The sequence below is a fragment of the Pan paniscus genome, chromosome 18 (assembly GCF_029289425.2).
Source record: "Pan paniscus chromosome 18, NHGRI_mPanPan1-v2.0_pri, whole genome shotgun sequence".
Lineage (NCBI taxonomy): Eukaryota > Metazoa > Chordata > Mammalia > Primates > Hominidae > Pan > Pan paniscus.
Window position 1 is genome coordinate 19,885,297 of NC_073267.2, and position 17,955 is coordinate 19,903,251.

Consider the following 17,955-nt stretch of genomic DNA (forward strand, 5'->3'; position numbering starts at 1 on the left):
CCAAGTGTAGGTTAGGATGTGGAGCAATGGAAACCCTTGTACACTGACGATACCAAGTGTAGGTTAGGATGTGGAGCAATGGAAACCCTTGTACACTGCTGGGAGAACACAAACTGGTGCATCCACTTTGGATGTTTGCAAACACCTAAAGCTGAGCATGTATCAGCTCTATGGCTCAGCAACTTTACTCCTGTGATATACTCAGCAAAAATGCAGACACACATGTATCAAAATATACATACAAGAATGTTCACAGGAGCACTACTCTTAGTGGCCAAAATCGGTAAGCAACTCAAATGGCCATCAACAGTAGAAGAGATCACTGATACAAAATATGAATATAAAATATAAATATAGGCCAGGCGTGGTGGCTCTTGCCTATAATCCCAACACTTTGGGAGGCCAAAGCGGGCAGATCACTTCAGGTCAGGAGTTCGAGACCTGCCTGGGTCAACATGATGAAACCCCATCTCTACTAAAAATACAAAAATTAGCTGGGTGTGGTGGTGCACACCTGTAATCTCATCTACTGAGGAGGCTGAGGCACAAGAATTGCTTGAACCCGGGCAGAAGTTGCAGTGAACCGAGATCACACTCCAGCCTGGGCAGCAGAGCAAGACTCAGTCTCAAAAAAAAGAAAAAAAGAAAAGAAAATATAAATATTTTATAAAATATAAATAATTTTATATTTATGCATCAGAATTCTGAACAGCAAAGAGAATGAACTAAAGCTACAAATGATACAGATAAAGTTCATAATGTTGAGTGAAAGAAACCAGATATTAAAAAGTTCCCTGCATGATAGCATTTGTATAAAGTTCAAAACGACCAAATGGATCTCTCATTTGTAGAAGGTCAGGGTGGTGGTCACCTGGAGGGTGGGGTGGGATGGCTAATGAGCACCCAGGATGGGGACTTCTGGGGTGCTGGTGAAGTGCTATCTTATCATCTGGATGGTGGATACATGGGTGTGTTCACTTAGTGAAAATTCATCCAAGGCACTTTTCTGAAAGCATAATTCAATTAAAAAGCTTATCAACAGCACCAGTTGGGGGTAGGGTGGGGGGTGGCAAACACAACACTCCTCCAGGCCACCAATCTGGACTTCTGCTTTGGCCATGAGCAGGGCTACATTCCTCTCCAGCTTTCTGGAACGTACCAGCCAGGCACCCCCCGCCCTATCCCTGACTACAAACTGATAAAACAGCTGCTCTCACAGAGCCAAATTAGCTGTCAGCTGCCTGAGCCTCATTTTAGCCTTGGTGATGGCAGGTGCTAAATTCTTCCTTGTCTAATGCACGAGCAAGCCTGATATCAACAACGGTGATCCCTACTCCTCTCCCCAAGCCATGGACTGGGGTCACCCACACCTGTTCTGCTGAAACATCAAGAGTCTCTCCTCTTCAAAAATGTAAACTACATCAAAACAGACCCTCTCTTCTGATCTCAACCCCATCCCCAACTCCCCAGCTATGCCTGAAGACAGTTATATGAGGAAAGTTTGGAGCTTTTATTGGGATGTGTGCAGAAGGGCTGTTTTCGAATACTGAGTACTTGCTAATTACGTGCCAGCCACTCTGAACACTCAGTATTGGTTTATTAATCCTCCAAGTACCCAGTGGGGCAGGGACTATAACTACCCTTGCTCGACAGTGAGGAGCCAGGCTGACACGGGGGAAGTAACTTGCCCAAAGGTATTTAACTGGTAAGGTTTAAGGCTGACAGTCTTCTCATCTCATGGGACATAAATCTGGATTTTTATGACAAATCTCACAATCTTTAAATGTTTCAATTAATTCCATAAAAAATTAAAAAACTGAGGGGGCTAAAAAAGAAGCCATCCTGGGACGGGAACCAAGTCCCCACTCTTGATTTCTATACTGTTCTACGGCCACGTAATGAGTGAAACTGCAAGGGAGGAGTTTCCAGAAAGGTAGAAGAAAAGATGTCTATTTTTCAAAGGTGACAGAAAGTCTTAAGGTAGATTAAGGTAAATCCGAACGAAACCAGAGTGATGGGGGCAAGGAGGGGAGGAATACAAACCCTCTTCCATACTGGAAATGATCCTTAATATTTTAATAGTTTATGCACTCTGCTAGCCTAAATTAATATTTGGCATATCATCTAATCTTTTACAAAGAATGTCTAGTGATTCAGTTAACTTACCAAAACTCCACCCCAGGGGAGGCTCAATCTTCAGAATGAAATCCCCCTAAAAGGAAAAAAAGAAAATGTAATTTCAAGAAATGAGAATTGTGACTCTGGCTTAATTTAGTTTAGTGTTATCATTTAATCTAAAAATTTTTTACACCGGAAATGAAATTCTAAGAGTAAGCCTTGTTCTTCTACATGGTACTGAGCACTGATTCTCTTCAGAAGCTACAAGCTGAAGCTGAACACCAGAAGTTTTCATCTAAACAATCAGAAGACAGTGCTGAAGCCCATTCATGAGTTCTAAAGACACTAGGTTCAGCCACTCACTGTCTTTTAATACTAAACATACTATAATTCTATTAATTGAGTCTCCCATTAAGCCCTCACGTGCCTACAGTTGCACAAGTTAGCATGTATCTTCAGGAACTAAAGTCACCTCTTAAAACTAGATTTGGCCAGGCACAGTACCTCACACCTATAATCCCAACACTGTGGGAGGCCAAGGCAGGAGGGTCACTTGAGGCCAGGAGTTCAAGACCAGCCTAAGCGACATAGCAAGACCCCATCTGTACAAAAAATGTTCTTAAAAAATTAGCTGGGTGTGGTGGCAGGCGCCTACAGTCTTAGCTACTTAGGTGGAAGAGGCAGGAGGATCACTTGAGCCCAGGAGGTCAGTGCTGCAGTGAACCATAATTGTGCCACTGCACTCCAGCATGGGCAGCGGAGGGAGATCCTGTCTCTGAACAATACATTAACTCATTAATTCAATAAATAAAACTAGATTTTACTTATCAACCCTGGTTTCTTTGTTTTTGTTTTTGTTTTTTTTGAGATGGAGCTTTGCTCTGTTGCCCAGGCTGGAGTGAAGTGGTGCGATCTTGGCTCACTGCAACCTCCGTCTCCTAGGTTCAAGCGATTCTCCTGCCTCAGCCTCCCAAGTAGCTGGGACTACAGGCATCCACATGACACTCGGCTAATTTTTTTGTATTTTAGTAGAGACGGGGTTGCACCATGTTGCCCAGGCTGGTCTCACACTCCTGAGCTCAGGCGATCCACCTGCCTCAACCTCCCAAAGTGCTAGGATTACAGGCATGAGCTACCACATCCAGCCTCCTGGTTTCTTGAGACTGATACTGATACTATTTAAAAATTAATTAAATAGATTTCAGGACAGACCCAGCTAGTCCATCTCTAGAAATCAATCCTATGCATTCTGGATGAAGAGTTAAGTTCAAGAATATTTCCTGGTGTGTTATGTTAAAATTACTACTATTTTAAAATTGGGGAAAGTCTATATGTCCAAGTAGTTAAATAAATTACAGTTTGGGTTTGACTCTGACACACTATGCAGCGATTAAAAAGAAGTCAGTAGGCCGAGCATGGTGGCTCATGCCTGTAATCCCAGCACTCTGGGAGGCTGAGGTGGGCGGATCACCTGAGGTCAGGAGTTCAAAACCAGCCTGGCCAACATGGTGAAACACCATCTCTACTAAAAATACAAAAAAAATTAGCTGGGCATGGTGGTGGGTGCCTGTAATCCCAGCTACTTGGGAGGCTGAGGCAGAAGAATCACTGGAACCCAGGAGGCAGAGGTTGCAGTGAGCCGAGATCGCGCCACTGCACTCCAGCCTGGCTGACAGAGTGAGACTCTGTCTCAAAAAAAAAAAAAAAAAAAGTCAGTAGATCTATCTATGCTAATGTTGAAAGCACGCAAGAGGAAAAAACCAAATGTCCCTCTGGTATTGAAAGCATTAACACAGGGGAAAAAATGAAACTGCAGAATAAATCCTATTGTTTGATTTCATTTGTATTAAAAAATATATCAAATTCAAAACTATGTATATTGACTATTTTTGCAACTTCCTATGAATCTGTATTTCCATATAAAAGGTTTATATGTGGGAGGATGGGATTGTATAGAGGTGTTTGTGGATACATATCTATGTGCATGTGTGCTTGTGTGTATTTGCATATATACATATGCATGTGTACCCGTGGATATCTGAATAACTATAAATAGAAAGCAATCTGTTAGGATGCACATCAAAATTTTATAAGAGGGCTGGAAACACTGGCTCACACCTGTAATCCCAGCACTTTGGGAGGCTGAGGCACGTGGTTCACTTGAGGTCAGGAGTTCAAGACCAGCCTGGCCAACATGGCAAAACCCCGTCACTACTAAAAATACAAAACATTAGCTGGGTGTAGTGGCAGGTGCCCGTAATCCCAGCTATTCGGGAGGCCGAGGAAGGAAAATGGCTTGAACCTAGGGGGTGGAGGTTGGAGTGAGCCAAGATCACGCCACTGCACTCCAGCCTGGGCGACCCAGCGAGACTCCATCTCAAAAGAAGAAAAAAAAAAAAAACAAAAAAAAACACCTTTATCAGATTATCAGAGGTTATCACTACAGAGGGAGGTAAAATTGGAGGGAAAAGGGTACAAATTTATTTCACATACTTCTAAAGACCTTGACTTTTTTTTTCACAAAGTTCATGAATTCATGTATTACGTATACAATTGTTTTAACAATACTTTAAGCTGCCTGCAAGTAACGGGTTCCATGAAATCAGAGTTTCTCAGCCCTGGCACTACTGACATCTGGGCTGTCGTAGGCAGCACTGTAGCGCATTTAGCTCCACGCCTGGCCACTACTCACTGGGTGACTGTAGCGCACAGCCACAGATGTCACAACAAAAACATCTCTAGACATTGCCAAATGGCCCTAAACACAGAGAGAGCCACTGTATTTGTCAAGGCAGTTTTTAAGTTGTCTCCCTCCAAATGTGGCTAGGATTACCATAATCCACTAATAATTTACAAAACAGATGAGCATTTGCTAGTGTAGGAAAGGGCATGGTTAGTGCAGCCTGGTGAGGCACACTAGTGACTTCCCATCATAAGTGACAAGCAGTCCCCTCTTACCTTATCATACAAAGGGATCATAAAGTAACCATTATTAGGGGCACAGTCTGTCTGGTATTTCAAAGTCCCATGCTTGGTGTACAGCTTTATCTGGAAAGGAAGGAAGGAAAACAGAAATCATAACATTGCCTTTGGGAATTAACTACACATGTTACACCTGAATGCACTCAGTCAGTATACATTCACTGAGGACCTATTATATACCAGCTTTTAACACGGGGCATTACTGGGGACAGAGGGAAATCAACAAACTCTCTCCCAAATCATGTGACTCAATGTTTTTCAGATTAGAAACCACCTACAGCCTATTACAATGCCTTATTTTTCAATGCTTTTCTGTGTATTTTAGTGGCTGTCTCTAGGTAGCTCGTGTAAGTTTCTGGGTCTAAAACAAATTTGCCAACTTTGCCATTAGTAAGGTGCTTATTAACATGCAAATTCCTGGCTGGGCACGGTGGCTCATGCCAGTACTCCCAGCACTTCAGGAGGCTGAGGTGGGCAGATCACTTAAGGTCAGGAATTTGAGACCAGCCTGGCCAACAAGGTGAAACCCTGTCCCTACTAAAAATACAAAAAAAGTTACCCAGGCATGGTGGCAGGCACCGGTAGTCCCAGGTACTTGGGAGGCTGAGGCAGGAAAATTGTTTGAACTCAGGAGGCGGAGGTTGCAGTGAGCCAAGATCATGCCACAGCACTCCAGCCTGGGAGACAGAGCAAGACTTCGTCTCAATAATAATAATAATAATAAAAATAAAGTAAAATAAATTGCAAATTCCTGGGGCCCACCTCTATTTCTCAACAAAAGGTCTGGAATGAGGGCCAGAAATCTTCCTTACTAACTCTGAATAATTTCAAATACTTGGAGCAACATTCATCTAGAAACTTAATTTTCTCATTACTTTCATTCTCCGAAGAAAAAGAGACTAAAAAGACATTTAATATCTGTCCTCTCTTCAAGGACTCTCTAAAACTCTTACATTCTGAGCATTACCAGACACGAAGTGTTAACCCAGTAAGATGCCCAAATGCCATCTGAGTCTTCCACGTGTTGCGTGGCCTTGGGCAAGCTCGTGTTCCGTTTCTTCAGGTGTAGACACAGAGCCACTCCTTTTCATGTGGTTGTACAGATTCACATCAACGCATATTAAGCACCTACTATAGAATATGGATTCAAAGAAAAATCAGTTTGCGGCCAGGCATGGTGGCTCATGCCTGCAATCCCAGCACTTTGGGAGGCCAAAGAAGGAGGATCACTTGAGCCCAGGAGACCAGCCTGGACAACATAGCCACACCTCATCCCTACTAGAAAAAAAATTGGCTAGGCATGATGGCACGTGCCTGTAGCCTCAGCTACTCAGGAGGCCGAGGCAGGAGGATTGCTTGAGGCCAGCAGTCAGAGGCTTTGGTGAGCTATGATGGTGCCACTGTACTCCAGCCTGAGCAACAGTGTGAGACCCTGCCTCAAAATAAAACAAAATAAAATAAGTAAAATGGAAAAAGCAGTTTGTATTACTATTTAATATCTCTCTCTGAAGAAAAAGGCAACACAGTGTAATACGTAGGGAACATACCGGGCTCAAGGAAAATTTCCTAAATGTACCTGCACAGCTCAACCACTCTGAGGCTCAGTTTCCATGTCTGTAAAAGGAAGCAGTTGGGTCTGATGCACCTAAAAGCCTCACCTCCAAAATGTTAATGCTCTATGACCATGAAACAAACCATGACACGAGCTGCAATGAAACAGTCGAATCTTACCAGCTAAGAAGATGTACAAAGTGACTAACTCATAAAATGAACATCTGAACATTTGGGAAAGGACTCGTGTGAAATAAGGTTAAGCCTGTATGTAAAGTTCTCAGAGGTCAGTGACCACAGCTTCATTCCCCAGTGCCTGAGACAGTGTCTTGCTTACTCTAGGTACTCAGTGAATTTGCTACAGGTGACAAAGAGATTCAGATGCATGCATTTAAGGCAGGGACTGGAAATTCACCAGCCTAGACCGCTTAGGGAGGCAACATCAAGGGGCATTCATCCAAAAGGATTCAGATCACTACAAAACCCAAGCCAAGTGTGGCAGCCTAAAGATCGGCTGGTTTTCCAGAGAAATAAAGAACCCAGTTTTTAATGTGAAATCTGCTGATTGTTAAAGTATTAGCAACCAGTATAATTTTTTTTTTTTTAACAGTAAGGTCCCTGTTAGAGAAGAAAATGTCAGTCTCATGAGAGTATGGAGTTTTGTCTGTTCTGTTCACTGTACTGCTATATCCACACTGGGGACAAGGCTTCAGTATGTGCCGGGGCTCAGTAAATAGTTGTTGACTCAATGAACACGATGTAAAAACACCCAGGATGGGAGAAAGCTAGAGAAGAATGGCGGCAGTTGCATAGGAACGCAAAAAAACACAATCAAGAAATAACCGTGAAATATCATGATTATTTCTACATCTTTCATAAAGTACAATCAGGACACAGGATGGCAATGTAATCTACGTCAAGATGGCCAGTATGAAATGTCTGATTTCAGAATCTGAATTACTTACGAAAGAATGAGTGTCCCACACCATCTGGACAGGCAGCTCTTGGGCTTAAGGAACACACTTCGAAATGGGTCACAAAACCTGTCCTCTGCTCTCAAGGTCACTATTAGTATGAGGGTGAGGGTGGAGGGGGGTGCCTGTCTTTTCCTTCCTTCCAGAACCCCTGGAAACTACAAGTTGCAAGAGGCCTTACCGGCCTCTTGCATTTCAGCTTCTGAAATGCCCTGTGCCGTCTACAGCCATACCACCCTGAACGTGTCCTGTCCCCAGTGCAGACCTAGGAGGTGGCATAGGCACCCAGAAACATGTACCCAGGAAATCCTAGGAGCCTTGCCGCTGCCAGTGGGTAGATTCATTCAATGCCTGACCTCTGACCTCTTCAGACTGAAAAAGCAGCAAACAAGGGGGCCTTGAAGATGATCACGGATCCGCTTGTTAAAGAAATGTATCTGCTGGGTTCCACTGTTTCTCTCCCAACACCATCCTATAGGTACAAAAACTGAAACCTAGAGCAAGAGCAGGTCGCAGAGCTGGTGGGGTGTGGAACTGACTCCCTCCCCCTCCCCCAATCCTCAGCAGCCCGCTTTGCAGAACACAGAGCTTCACCCTTCACTGCCAGCCCTGGAACAGCTCAAAGGTGCTTTCAGACGATCTTTGGGGTCTTATTCCCCAATCCCTCTCTTTGGCATTTCCCAGCCTCTTCCTTCGTTTTCTCCTAAATTACCTCCGAGGCACCCGCTCTTTTCCTCTTCCTTGTCCTACCCCACCATAAATCCCCTCCCAAAAATGAGGCCCAGGCCTTGCTCTGGTCCCCTCCCATCTACCGGGACAAATGACATTCTGCCCCTACCTCCATCCATCCCTTTCCTCTTTACGGGAAACTTTCTGGGTCATAATCCCACCGGGCTGATAAACATTTAACAGGACTTTACAACTTAATTAAAAACACACACACACACACACACAAAACCTTCAGCACAAATCTCTAGGGTAATTCCATTAACTACTCATTAAGGCAATCAGGGCAGCTGGCAACTCTCCATTTTCAGAAGTGGAGGGGAGCCGGAGAAATAAAAAATAGCTTTCCGGCCCCAGGGTTGCCAATACTGATCTACTAGGTCAGAATCTATGGGATGGGAATTGATGCTCTTTAAAATCATGCCGCGGGGTTTGGAGGAGCAGTGGATTAGAACTTTGGGGGGTTCTGGGCTGTGGAGTTTGGGGGATAAGACATGTGGTCTCTAGGATCTGGAATGTGGGTTTGGGGAAATCTGAGTTTCAGGGGGTCTGATTCGAGGAGATCTCAGGTCTAAATTTTAAAGAAATGGAGTCTGGGCTCCAGGGAATTTAGGGTCTGGGTTTTGAGGATCTGGGGTCTGTGTTCCGGGGATCTGGAGTCCGGGTTTTGAAGAACCTGAGGTCTGGCACCCCCTCAGTCCTTAGACGACCCCATGATAAGAACCTCCCCTCCAGCGCGACTGGGGAGGGGCTGCAGGGAGCCCGCGGACAGCATAGCCTCGGAAGAGGTAAGGGCTCCAAGGACTCCACACCGCCCGGTGTCAGAGACGAGGCCAGCGCGGCCCAGAGAGGCTGAACCACCCGCCCGGCGACTCGGCGCCGGGCGGCGGGGCGGGCGCTCACCTCGATGAGCGAGTAGTTGATCTCCACGTCCGACTTGACGAAGCCACCGCAGCCCACCACGATGTCCTCCGAGCCGTGCGCCGGCCCCACGCCGCTCAGCAGCACCACCGCGGCGGTGACCACCGCGGGCCCCAGCGGCCCCGCGCCCTGGCCCACCGGCATGGCCCGACCTCCCCCAGCTAGACCAACCGCCGGCAGCCGGGTGCCGCCCCTCACACTGCACGCTGCAGGCTCCTTCCTCCTCCTAGGCCGGCTGACAGCCCAGGCCCCGCGCCGCCGCCAGCCGCCGCCGCCAGCCGCCGCCGCCAGCCGCCGCCGCCAGCCGCCGCCGCCAGCCGCCGCCGCCAGCCGCCGCCGCGCACGCGCGCTTCGACCCCACGTTCACAGCCCCAAAGGAGAGAACTAAGGCGCATGCTCGGCAAGGAAACGAGACCATCTCTGCCCTCTAGAGGCCTGGAGGACTCCGCGCAACATCTTGCTGGTGCGACGCAAGGTGCATGCCTACAGGGAGAAGCTCCAAAGATGAATTCTACTTTAGAATTCACCATCACAGCTGGAAAGGACGGGAGATTTTGTTGGTGGAATTATCTAACAACTTTCTCAAATCTTTCTGACCCATACATTTCGCAGGTAAAATATATAATCTCACAAAAAGCTTTGGGGCCGGGTGTGTGGCTCACGCCTGTAATCCCAGCACTTTGGGAGGCTGAGGTGGGTGGATCGCTTGAGCCCAGGAGTTCGAGACCAGCCTGGGCAATATGGCGAAACCCCATCTCTACACACACACACACACACACACGCACACACACACACACACGAAAAACGCTTTAGGAATTTGTGTAAGCTGGTGTATTTTTCCATGATAAATGATCGATACTTTTTTAAGCGAAACGTGTTAATGTTAGCATATTAAAGAAAGTATGTAGGATTTATTTTAATCCTAGCTCTAATAACATATGCCTAGAAACAAATTATGATGAGTTTTCTTCCCCTAAGGAAGAAGTGCATGCAGTCAGTATACTTTGAATTAGCTCTGCAAGATGAAACATGATTTGCCTGAAAACAAGCTCAAATCCAGCATATTTTGTCCCAAGAGTGAATTCATATGTACACTGAATTTAACTACCAGTCACCACATCAAAATACACACCAAAGAGGCCGGGCACAGTGGCTCACGCCTGTAATCCCAGCACTTTGGGAGGCTGAGATAGGCAGATCACTTGAGGTTAGGAGTTTGAGACCAGCCTGGCCAACATGGTGAAACCCTGTCTCTAGATGCCTTTAGTCCCCAGCCATCAAGTCACCCTCAACTTTTGAGTTTTCCCAGCTGAGTCCCCAGACATCATGAGGCAGAGCAAGCCACTCTCTCTGGTCTGATTCTTGACCTACAGGATCTGTGAGTGTAATAAAATTGTGGCTTATAGCACTAAAAATTGGTGTGATTTGTTATCCAGTAATAGCAACTGGAAGAGCCCTCATATATTTTTAATACAAAAAAAAAAAGTGTGTGAAACAGGACCTGCCCTTCTGTTTAATTTGGAAAACAAGACTTCTATAACAATGTTATTTAAAAAATGTATCTTATAATAGCCAAAAGGTGGAAATAATCCAAATGTCTGTAAACAGATAAATAAACAAAATGGGGTCTATCCATACAATGGAATGTTATTCAGCCATAAAAAGAAATGAAGTACTGATATATTCTACGACAGAAATGTAGAAATTAGAAATTAGAAAACACTGTGTTTCGTGAAAGAACCAAGACACAGAAGGCCACATATTGTATGACTCCATGTGTATCAAATACCCAGAATGGGCAAATCCATAGAGACAGAAAGTAAATTAGTGGTTGCCAGAGGCTGGGGACAGGAGTGAAAGAGTGGCTGCTTAATGGTAGAAGGTCTGGGGTTGGGGGGTGATGAAAACATCCTAGAATTAGACAGTGGTGATAGTTGAAAAATCTTGAGAATACACTAAGACCACTAAATTATACACTTTTAAATGGTGAGTTTTATAAGACATGAATTATATCCCAATGTAAAAAAAAAGCAATGTGCCATATTAGGACCTTCTGTGAGGGTGGAAACTCATCAGCTTTGGGGTCAAGTAGATCTGGGTTGTTGTCCAGGGACTACCAGTGCCTAATTGTATGGACTTGAGCAAGTTTCTCAGTACCCAAGAGCTCAGATTATCCATCTGTGAAATGGGAATAATAAGACTCACTTTGCAAGGCTGCTGTCAGGATTAATGATTGTCTTTATCAAAGATGGTAACAGAAACTCACTCGAGCAGCATAAGCCAAAATAAGCATTTTATGAAAGGAATCAGGGACATTTTACAGAAGCCCAGTTCACTAAGAACAATTTGGCCACATAAGAAACTTGAACCAGGAATTTAAAATATATCAAATCCAAGGTTGATATTCTTTCTGGAGTATATGTAGTGAACAGAGAAATTTCTTTCAAATTATTCATTCATGGAAAATCAAGATTTGGCATTGCATTTTAAACTTAATCCATTAGAGTCACTTAGTTATTTGCAAAATAACATTTTGGTAAAGGAGAATTTATTTGAATATCAAATAAGAAAAGGTTCAATACCCTACCTGGTAGAGCTGGAAAACAGTTGATGATCACAGGCTTGGAACACAAAATCAACCTCCTGTAACAAATTTAGTTTATGACCTTAAAAGGAAAAATGGACTTTTCTACAATAAACATTCAAACAAACATGGTTTCCAATAATAAATGTTTTTAAATCTCAAGGTCATAATAAATCAGTCCTGGGACTCTTAAAGCAAACTTTTTTATAGTATAGGAACATGCTTTCCTATTTTATAATCAAAATTAGAAGGAAACTAGACTCTATGTTGGCAAGAGACAAACTTACACATAGACTTTAACTTAATTCTTTGGGGTAGTTGCCTTAATAGCCATTGACCTTCTTTATCAGTCTGAAGGAGTGATTCTCAGCTCTAGCTACACATTGAAATCACTGAGTACCTTTTTAAAAATACCAATGTCACTGGCCGGGCCCAGTGGCTCACATCTGCAATCCCAGCACTTTGGGAGGCCAAGGCAGGTGGATCACTTGAGCCCAGGAATTCGAGACCAACCTGGGCAACATAGTGAGACTCTGTCTCTCCAAAAAATTCAAAAAATTAGCCAGGCATGGTGGCACATGCTTGTAGTCCCAGCTACTTGGGAGGCTGAGGACAGGTGGTTGTAACCTTCTATTTCTCATGTTGAGTGATGAAGTCTATGATCCCTTCCCCTTGAACCTTAGCAACTGCCTCAATCATTAAGATTAAGATTACAGCAGAAAAGATGCTATTTGACTTCCAGGGCTAGAGCATAAAAAATCATAGGCATGTCCTCCTTGCTTTCTGGAGCCGCTCACTCTTGCACACCAGCCACCATGTAGTGAGGAAGTCCAACCAGCCCATGTGAAGAGAACACCTGGGGAGGCCACATGCATACATTTTGGCTAACTGGCTGGCTGAGATCCCAGCTAACGGTGAGTATTAGAAGGATCGCATGAGCCTGGGAGGTCGAGGCTGCAGCGAGCCGTGTTCGTGCCACTGCACTCCAGCCTGGGCAACAGAGTGACCCTCTCTCAAAAAATAAAATTAAATTAAAAACAAATAAAATACTAATGTCCTGATCCCACTCAAAAAGTCTGATTTAATCCGTATGAAGTAGGGCCTGGCACGTTTGACGAACAAGCAAGGAGGCAAGAATGGCTGCAGCGGAGTAAACAATGGCGAGAGGGACGGGAGATGAGGCCATTGAGGCTAGGGCATGTGTGTCCTGGCATGCCAATGTGAGGGCTTGGGATTTTCATCTAAAGAAATGGGGAGCCATCACGGGGACCACTTGGCTACAAGTAGCAAAAAACCAACTCAAATCAGTCCAAGCAAAAGTGGGAAGTTATTGGCTTTTCTAAGTCTAAATAGAGCTGATTTAAAGCTCAACATTATATTATGTCTCTCTCTTTCTCTCCCCCCCTTCAATGTCCCTCTCCCTCTCCCTCTCAATGACTTTCCATCTTTTGGCTCGTTCTCCCTATAGACAAGATTTCTCCTCATGGTATAGGAGACAGCCCCTGGCAGTCCCTGACTCACTTCTTTCAGCCCCATTATTCAAAAGCCAAGACCCTGTCTCTCACAGCTCTGTATTAAAGAACAAAAAAAAAATTCTGAGTAGGTGATTGGCTTAGCTAAGGTCACGTGCCCATAGCTGGACCAATCCACATGGCCAGGATATTGGGGAACTCTGATTGGCCTGGTCACTTGCCCAGTCCTTCTACAGGAGTGAGGGAGAAAGCAGGATGCTGGGACTGGAAATTATCAGGACTGATGTGGGTAAAAGAAAGTGAGGCCGGGTACAGTGGCTCAGGCCTGTAATCCCAGCACTTTGGAAGGCTGAGGTGGGTGGATTATCTGAGGTCAGGGGTTCGAGACCAGCCTGACCAACATGGTGAAACCCCATCTCTACTAAAAATACAAAATTAGCTGGGTGTGGTAGCACACACCTGTAGTCCCAGCTACTTGGGAGGCTAAGACAGCAGAATCGCTTGAACCCGGGAGGTGGAGGTTGCAGTAAGCCGAGATTGCGCCACTGCACTCCAGCCTGGGCAACAAGAGTGAAACTCCGTCTCAAAAGAAAAGAAAAGAAGAGAGAGAGGGAGAGAGAGAGAGAGAAAGAAAGAGAGAAAGAAAGAGAAAGAGAAAAAGAAAGAAAGGAAGAAAGAAAGAGAGAAAGAGAGAGAGAAAGAAAGAAAAAGAATAGAAAAGAGAGAGGAGATGCTCAACAGTAAAAACAATCCAGGTTTACGGCATGGTGGTGTAAAATTCTACTCTTGCTTTGCCCATTTGATTCACCCATGTGTGTGATGGGCCGTAGAGGACTAGTAACACTTTTTGTCTTTATTCTTATCCCTCTACTAACTCGGGCAGACCAGATAGAACACTTAGAGCTCCATAGAACCTTCTCTTCCTCTCTCTTCTCTCTTCTTTTCTCCTTTCTTCACTCCTTCTCTCTCTCACCCCAGTTTATTCTCCTGTCTTTGAATATTGCCTTTCTGAGCTAAAAGAAGAACTACCATCAACCCAGCAATCCCATTACTGGATGTATACCCAGAGGAATATAAAGCATTTTACCATAAAGACACATACACGTGAATGTTCACTGCAGCACTGTTCACGATAGCAAAGACATGGAATCAACCTAAATGCCTGTCAATGACAGACTGGATAAAGAAAATGTGGTACATATACACCATGGAATATTATGCAGCCATAAAAAAGGGCAAGATCATGGCTTTTGTGGGAACATGGATGGAGCTGGAGCCTATCATCCTCAGCAAACTAACGCAGGAACAGAAAACCAAACACCACATGTTCTTACATATAAGTGGGAGCTAAATGATAAGAACTTACGAACAGAAAGAAGGAAATAACAGACACTGGAGTCTACTTGACGGGGGAGGGTGGGAGGAGGAAGAGGAGCAGAAAAGATAACTATTGGGGACTGAGCTTAATCCCTGGGTGATGTAATGATATGTACAACAAACCTCTGTGACAAATCTTTATGTAACAAACTTTCACATGTATCCTCAAACCCAAAATAAAAAAAAATTTTAATAATAAAAAATTAAGAATTAAAAAAGATCACCTTTCTCTACTTTTCTGCTTTTCTTTCCAACAAACATTCAAACAAATATGGTTTCCTATAACATTTTTTTAACCTCAAGGTTCTAAGTCAACAGAGCAGAAAGTGGTCACTCAAGGACGCTTGACATCACTTCCCAGTCTACATATCCAACCCTGAATGACAAATATTGGTGTCCAATTTCAAAATTCCAGGAGAAACAATACAATTGTCCTGGCTTGGTTCAGGGAACCAAGGTCCCAAGGTCTTACGGTCCACCGTTTTTTTCATCACAGGTACAAAGGCAAACTCTGATAAACTAAGCAGAGAAACATATAGTTCTATTGAATCATTGGTAGTCAATAGTATACTAACTGCTGGCCAGATACCAGACTAAAAGTTTTTCCATGCTTTTTTTTTTTTTTTTTTTTTTTTTTTTTTTTGAGACAGAGTCTTGCTCTGTCGCTCAGGCTAGAGTGCAGTGGCGCGATCTCAGCTCACTGCAACCTCCGCCTCCCAGGTTCAAGCGATTCTCCTGCCTCAGCCTCCTGAGTAGCTGGGATTACAGGCATGCACCACCACATCTGGCTAATTTTTTTATTTTTAGTAGAGATGAGGTTTCACCATGTTGGTCAGGCTGGTCTCAAACTCCTGACCTCAGATAATCCACCCACCTCGGCCTCCCAAAGTGCTGGGATTACAGGTGTGAGCCACTGCACCCGGCCTCATGCATTATTTCATTGGTGCATCATAATCGCCCTATAAGTTAGGCACTATTATTACCCCCATTTTACAGATGAGGGAGTCAAGGCTAGGGTGGTCAAGTGAACTTGCTCAAGGTCACACAACTAAAAAGATTTTCTGAATAAAGAGCACTTGTTCTTTTTTTTAAGAGACAGGGTCTTGCTATGTTGCCCAGGCTGGTCTCGAACTCTCGGACTCAAGCAATACTCCTGCCTTGGCTTCCCAAAGTGCTGGGTTTACTGGGGGGAGCCACCACGCCTGACCTCAAGAGCATTTGTTCTTAACCACCATACTCTACTGCCACTTATCACACCATGGTGCTGTGATTATCCCCGCAAAAGATAGGAGGCTAATGTAATAAATGCTCTCAATTGTGTGAACACACTGGACTACCTTACTTTACATGAGGAAAGTACTGGAAGGAGCAAATCCAAAGCTAGTGATAAAGAGGAAAGCAGCCCCTGACAGCAGGGAACTGGCCTGGTACTGACAGGTCAATCTCGGTGTTTTCCTAAACATAAACAATTTCACAGAGCATCAATGTTAGACAAAGCCACTCTGTAGTCATGATGAATCAGGACAGAAAGAAGACTCCGTAATCACACGTGAACACAGACAAAACAGGAACATTGTTCAAGCCACAAAATGCCAAACATGACCTTCTCCTGGTGAATGCGAGTAACTAGAGTTCTTCACCAATCATAGTTTTAGCCTCGCTCTAGTCTGCTTTCCCTCCCTTCCTTATAGATAAAATTTATTGAGAGAGTCAATGGTAAAATTGCCTCTTTCAGGCTGCACCCATGCCAGTGCACATCCCAGCTTGCTTGGACTCTCCCCAAAATCACACAACCAAAGTCCAATTCTATAATGAGTCCTTTCCAACACCTTCCATGGTTCCCCATGTGTGTGTCCTCTCTTGCTGCAATGAACATGAAACACAACTTGTTCAATATGGGTGTGTTCCTGGAGGTCTTTGGCTGGAGGGCATCAATACTGTTCGCTTGTCAGGGGCCTGTTCTGACAGACTCAAGACTGCTCTCTCTCCCTTGACCAAAGAGCTTGAAAACGAAAGTCCTTGGTCCTAGAAGGCAGCGCAATGCACACAGAATTCCAGTAACCAGAGACATCCGCTAAACCTCCCCTCCACACATACACACATAAGGAAAGTAGAGAGGGCCATTTCTGCATCTTGCTCTACAGCAGTGACCCCAACACCATAGAATGGATGGAACCCAGTGAGATGCACCCAAGGTGCCACACCGCGTTCCTGCTTGAAGTTGCTCCAATTCTTTCCCAACCCCAAAATTCTTCTCTGTCACTCTGAGCTATACAATTGTAGGCCCATAACAGTTGGACAGCTGAGAAAAAAACTCAAGGCTCAATTTCATGCTTCCTGTAAGACTGCAGTGAAGTTCAAGTTTTCCATAAATGTAACAAACCTTCACAGATTGAAAAGGAAATGGTTTCCCTTATCCTCTTGTCCTCAATCTAGTTGCGTGGGACTGACTCAGCATCTCCGGGGGGTGAAAATCAAGGATCATTGTTTCTTAAAGCACCCCCGAGTGACTCTCCTGTGCAGCCAGGGTTGAGAATCACTACTCTAGTCGTTCAACTGATCGTTGCTGGGCACGCACTGGGTTCCATGAACTGTGTCGTATGCTGGAGACGCTCTGGCAAATAACACAGATGCAATTCCTGTCCTTGAGACTCTACACTCTAGGGGGAGAGAAAAGCAACAAATAAACAAACAAATGTCTAATTATACATTGTGGTAAGTGCAATAAAGAAAATTTACAGTGTGTTAGGGTAGAGAACAACAGGCAGAACTCTTTAGGTAAGAAAGGAATTAAAAGCTTCACTAAAGGGGTGAAATGAGGCTGAGAGTGGAGGAATAAGAGGGAATGAGCATTGAGGAAGGGAAGCAAGACTGTTCTAGAGGCTGGTTGTGGTGGCTCACGCCTGTAATCCCAGCACTTTGGGAAGCCAAGGTAGGAGGATCTCCTGAGCCCAGGAATTTGAGACCAGCCCGAGCAACATAGCAAGACCCTGTCTCTACAAAAAAAGTTAGCTGGGAGGCCGAGGCAGGTGGATCACGAGGTCAGGAGATGGATACCATCCTGGCTAACATGGTGAAACCCATCTCTACTAAAAATACAAAAAATTAGCCAGGCATAGTGGCACATGCCTGTAGTCCCAGCTACTCAGGAGGCTGACGCAGGAGAATAGCTTGAACCCAGGAGGCAGAGGTTACAGTGAGCAGAGATCACGCCACTGCACTCCAGCCTGGGCAACAAAGCAAGACTCCG

The 17,955-nt window shown here is 44.7% G+C and overlaps 1 protein-coding gene across 1 annotated transcript in view; it reads right to left on the reverse strand.

Annotated features, from left to right (window-relative positions):
* LOC129394149 (BOS complex subunit NOMO3-like) overlaps positions 1-17,955 on the reverse strand; it is a 149,810-nt gene that overhangs the window by 13,813 nt on the left and 118,042 nt on the right. Inside the window, exons 2-4 of the mRNA XM_063597954.1 lie at positions 9,255-9,621; positions 5,077-5,166; positions 2,167-2,212 (exon numbers count right to left, since the gene is read on the reverse strand). Coding sequence (XP_063454024.1) covers positions 2,167-2,212; positions 5,077-5,166; positions 9,255-9,621 — 503 coding nt within the window. The remainder of the gene's footprint in view (positions 1-2,166; positions 2,213-5,076; positions 5,167-9,254; positions 9,622-17,955) is intronic.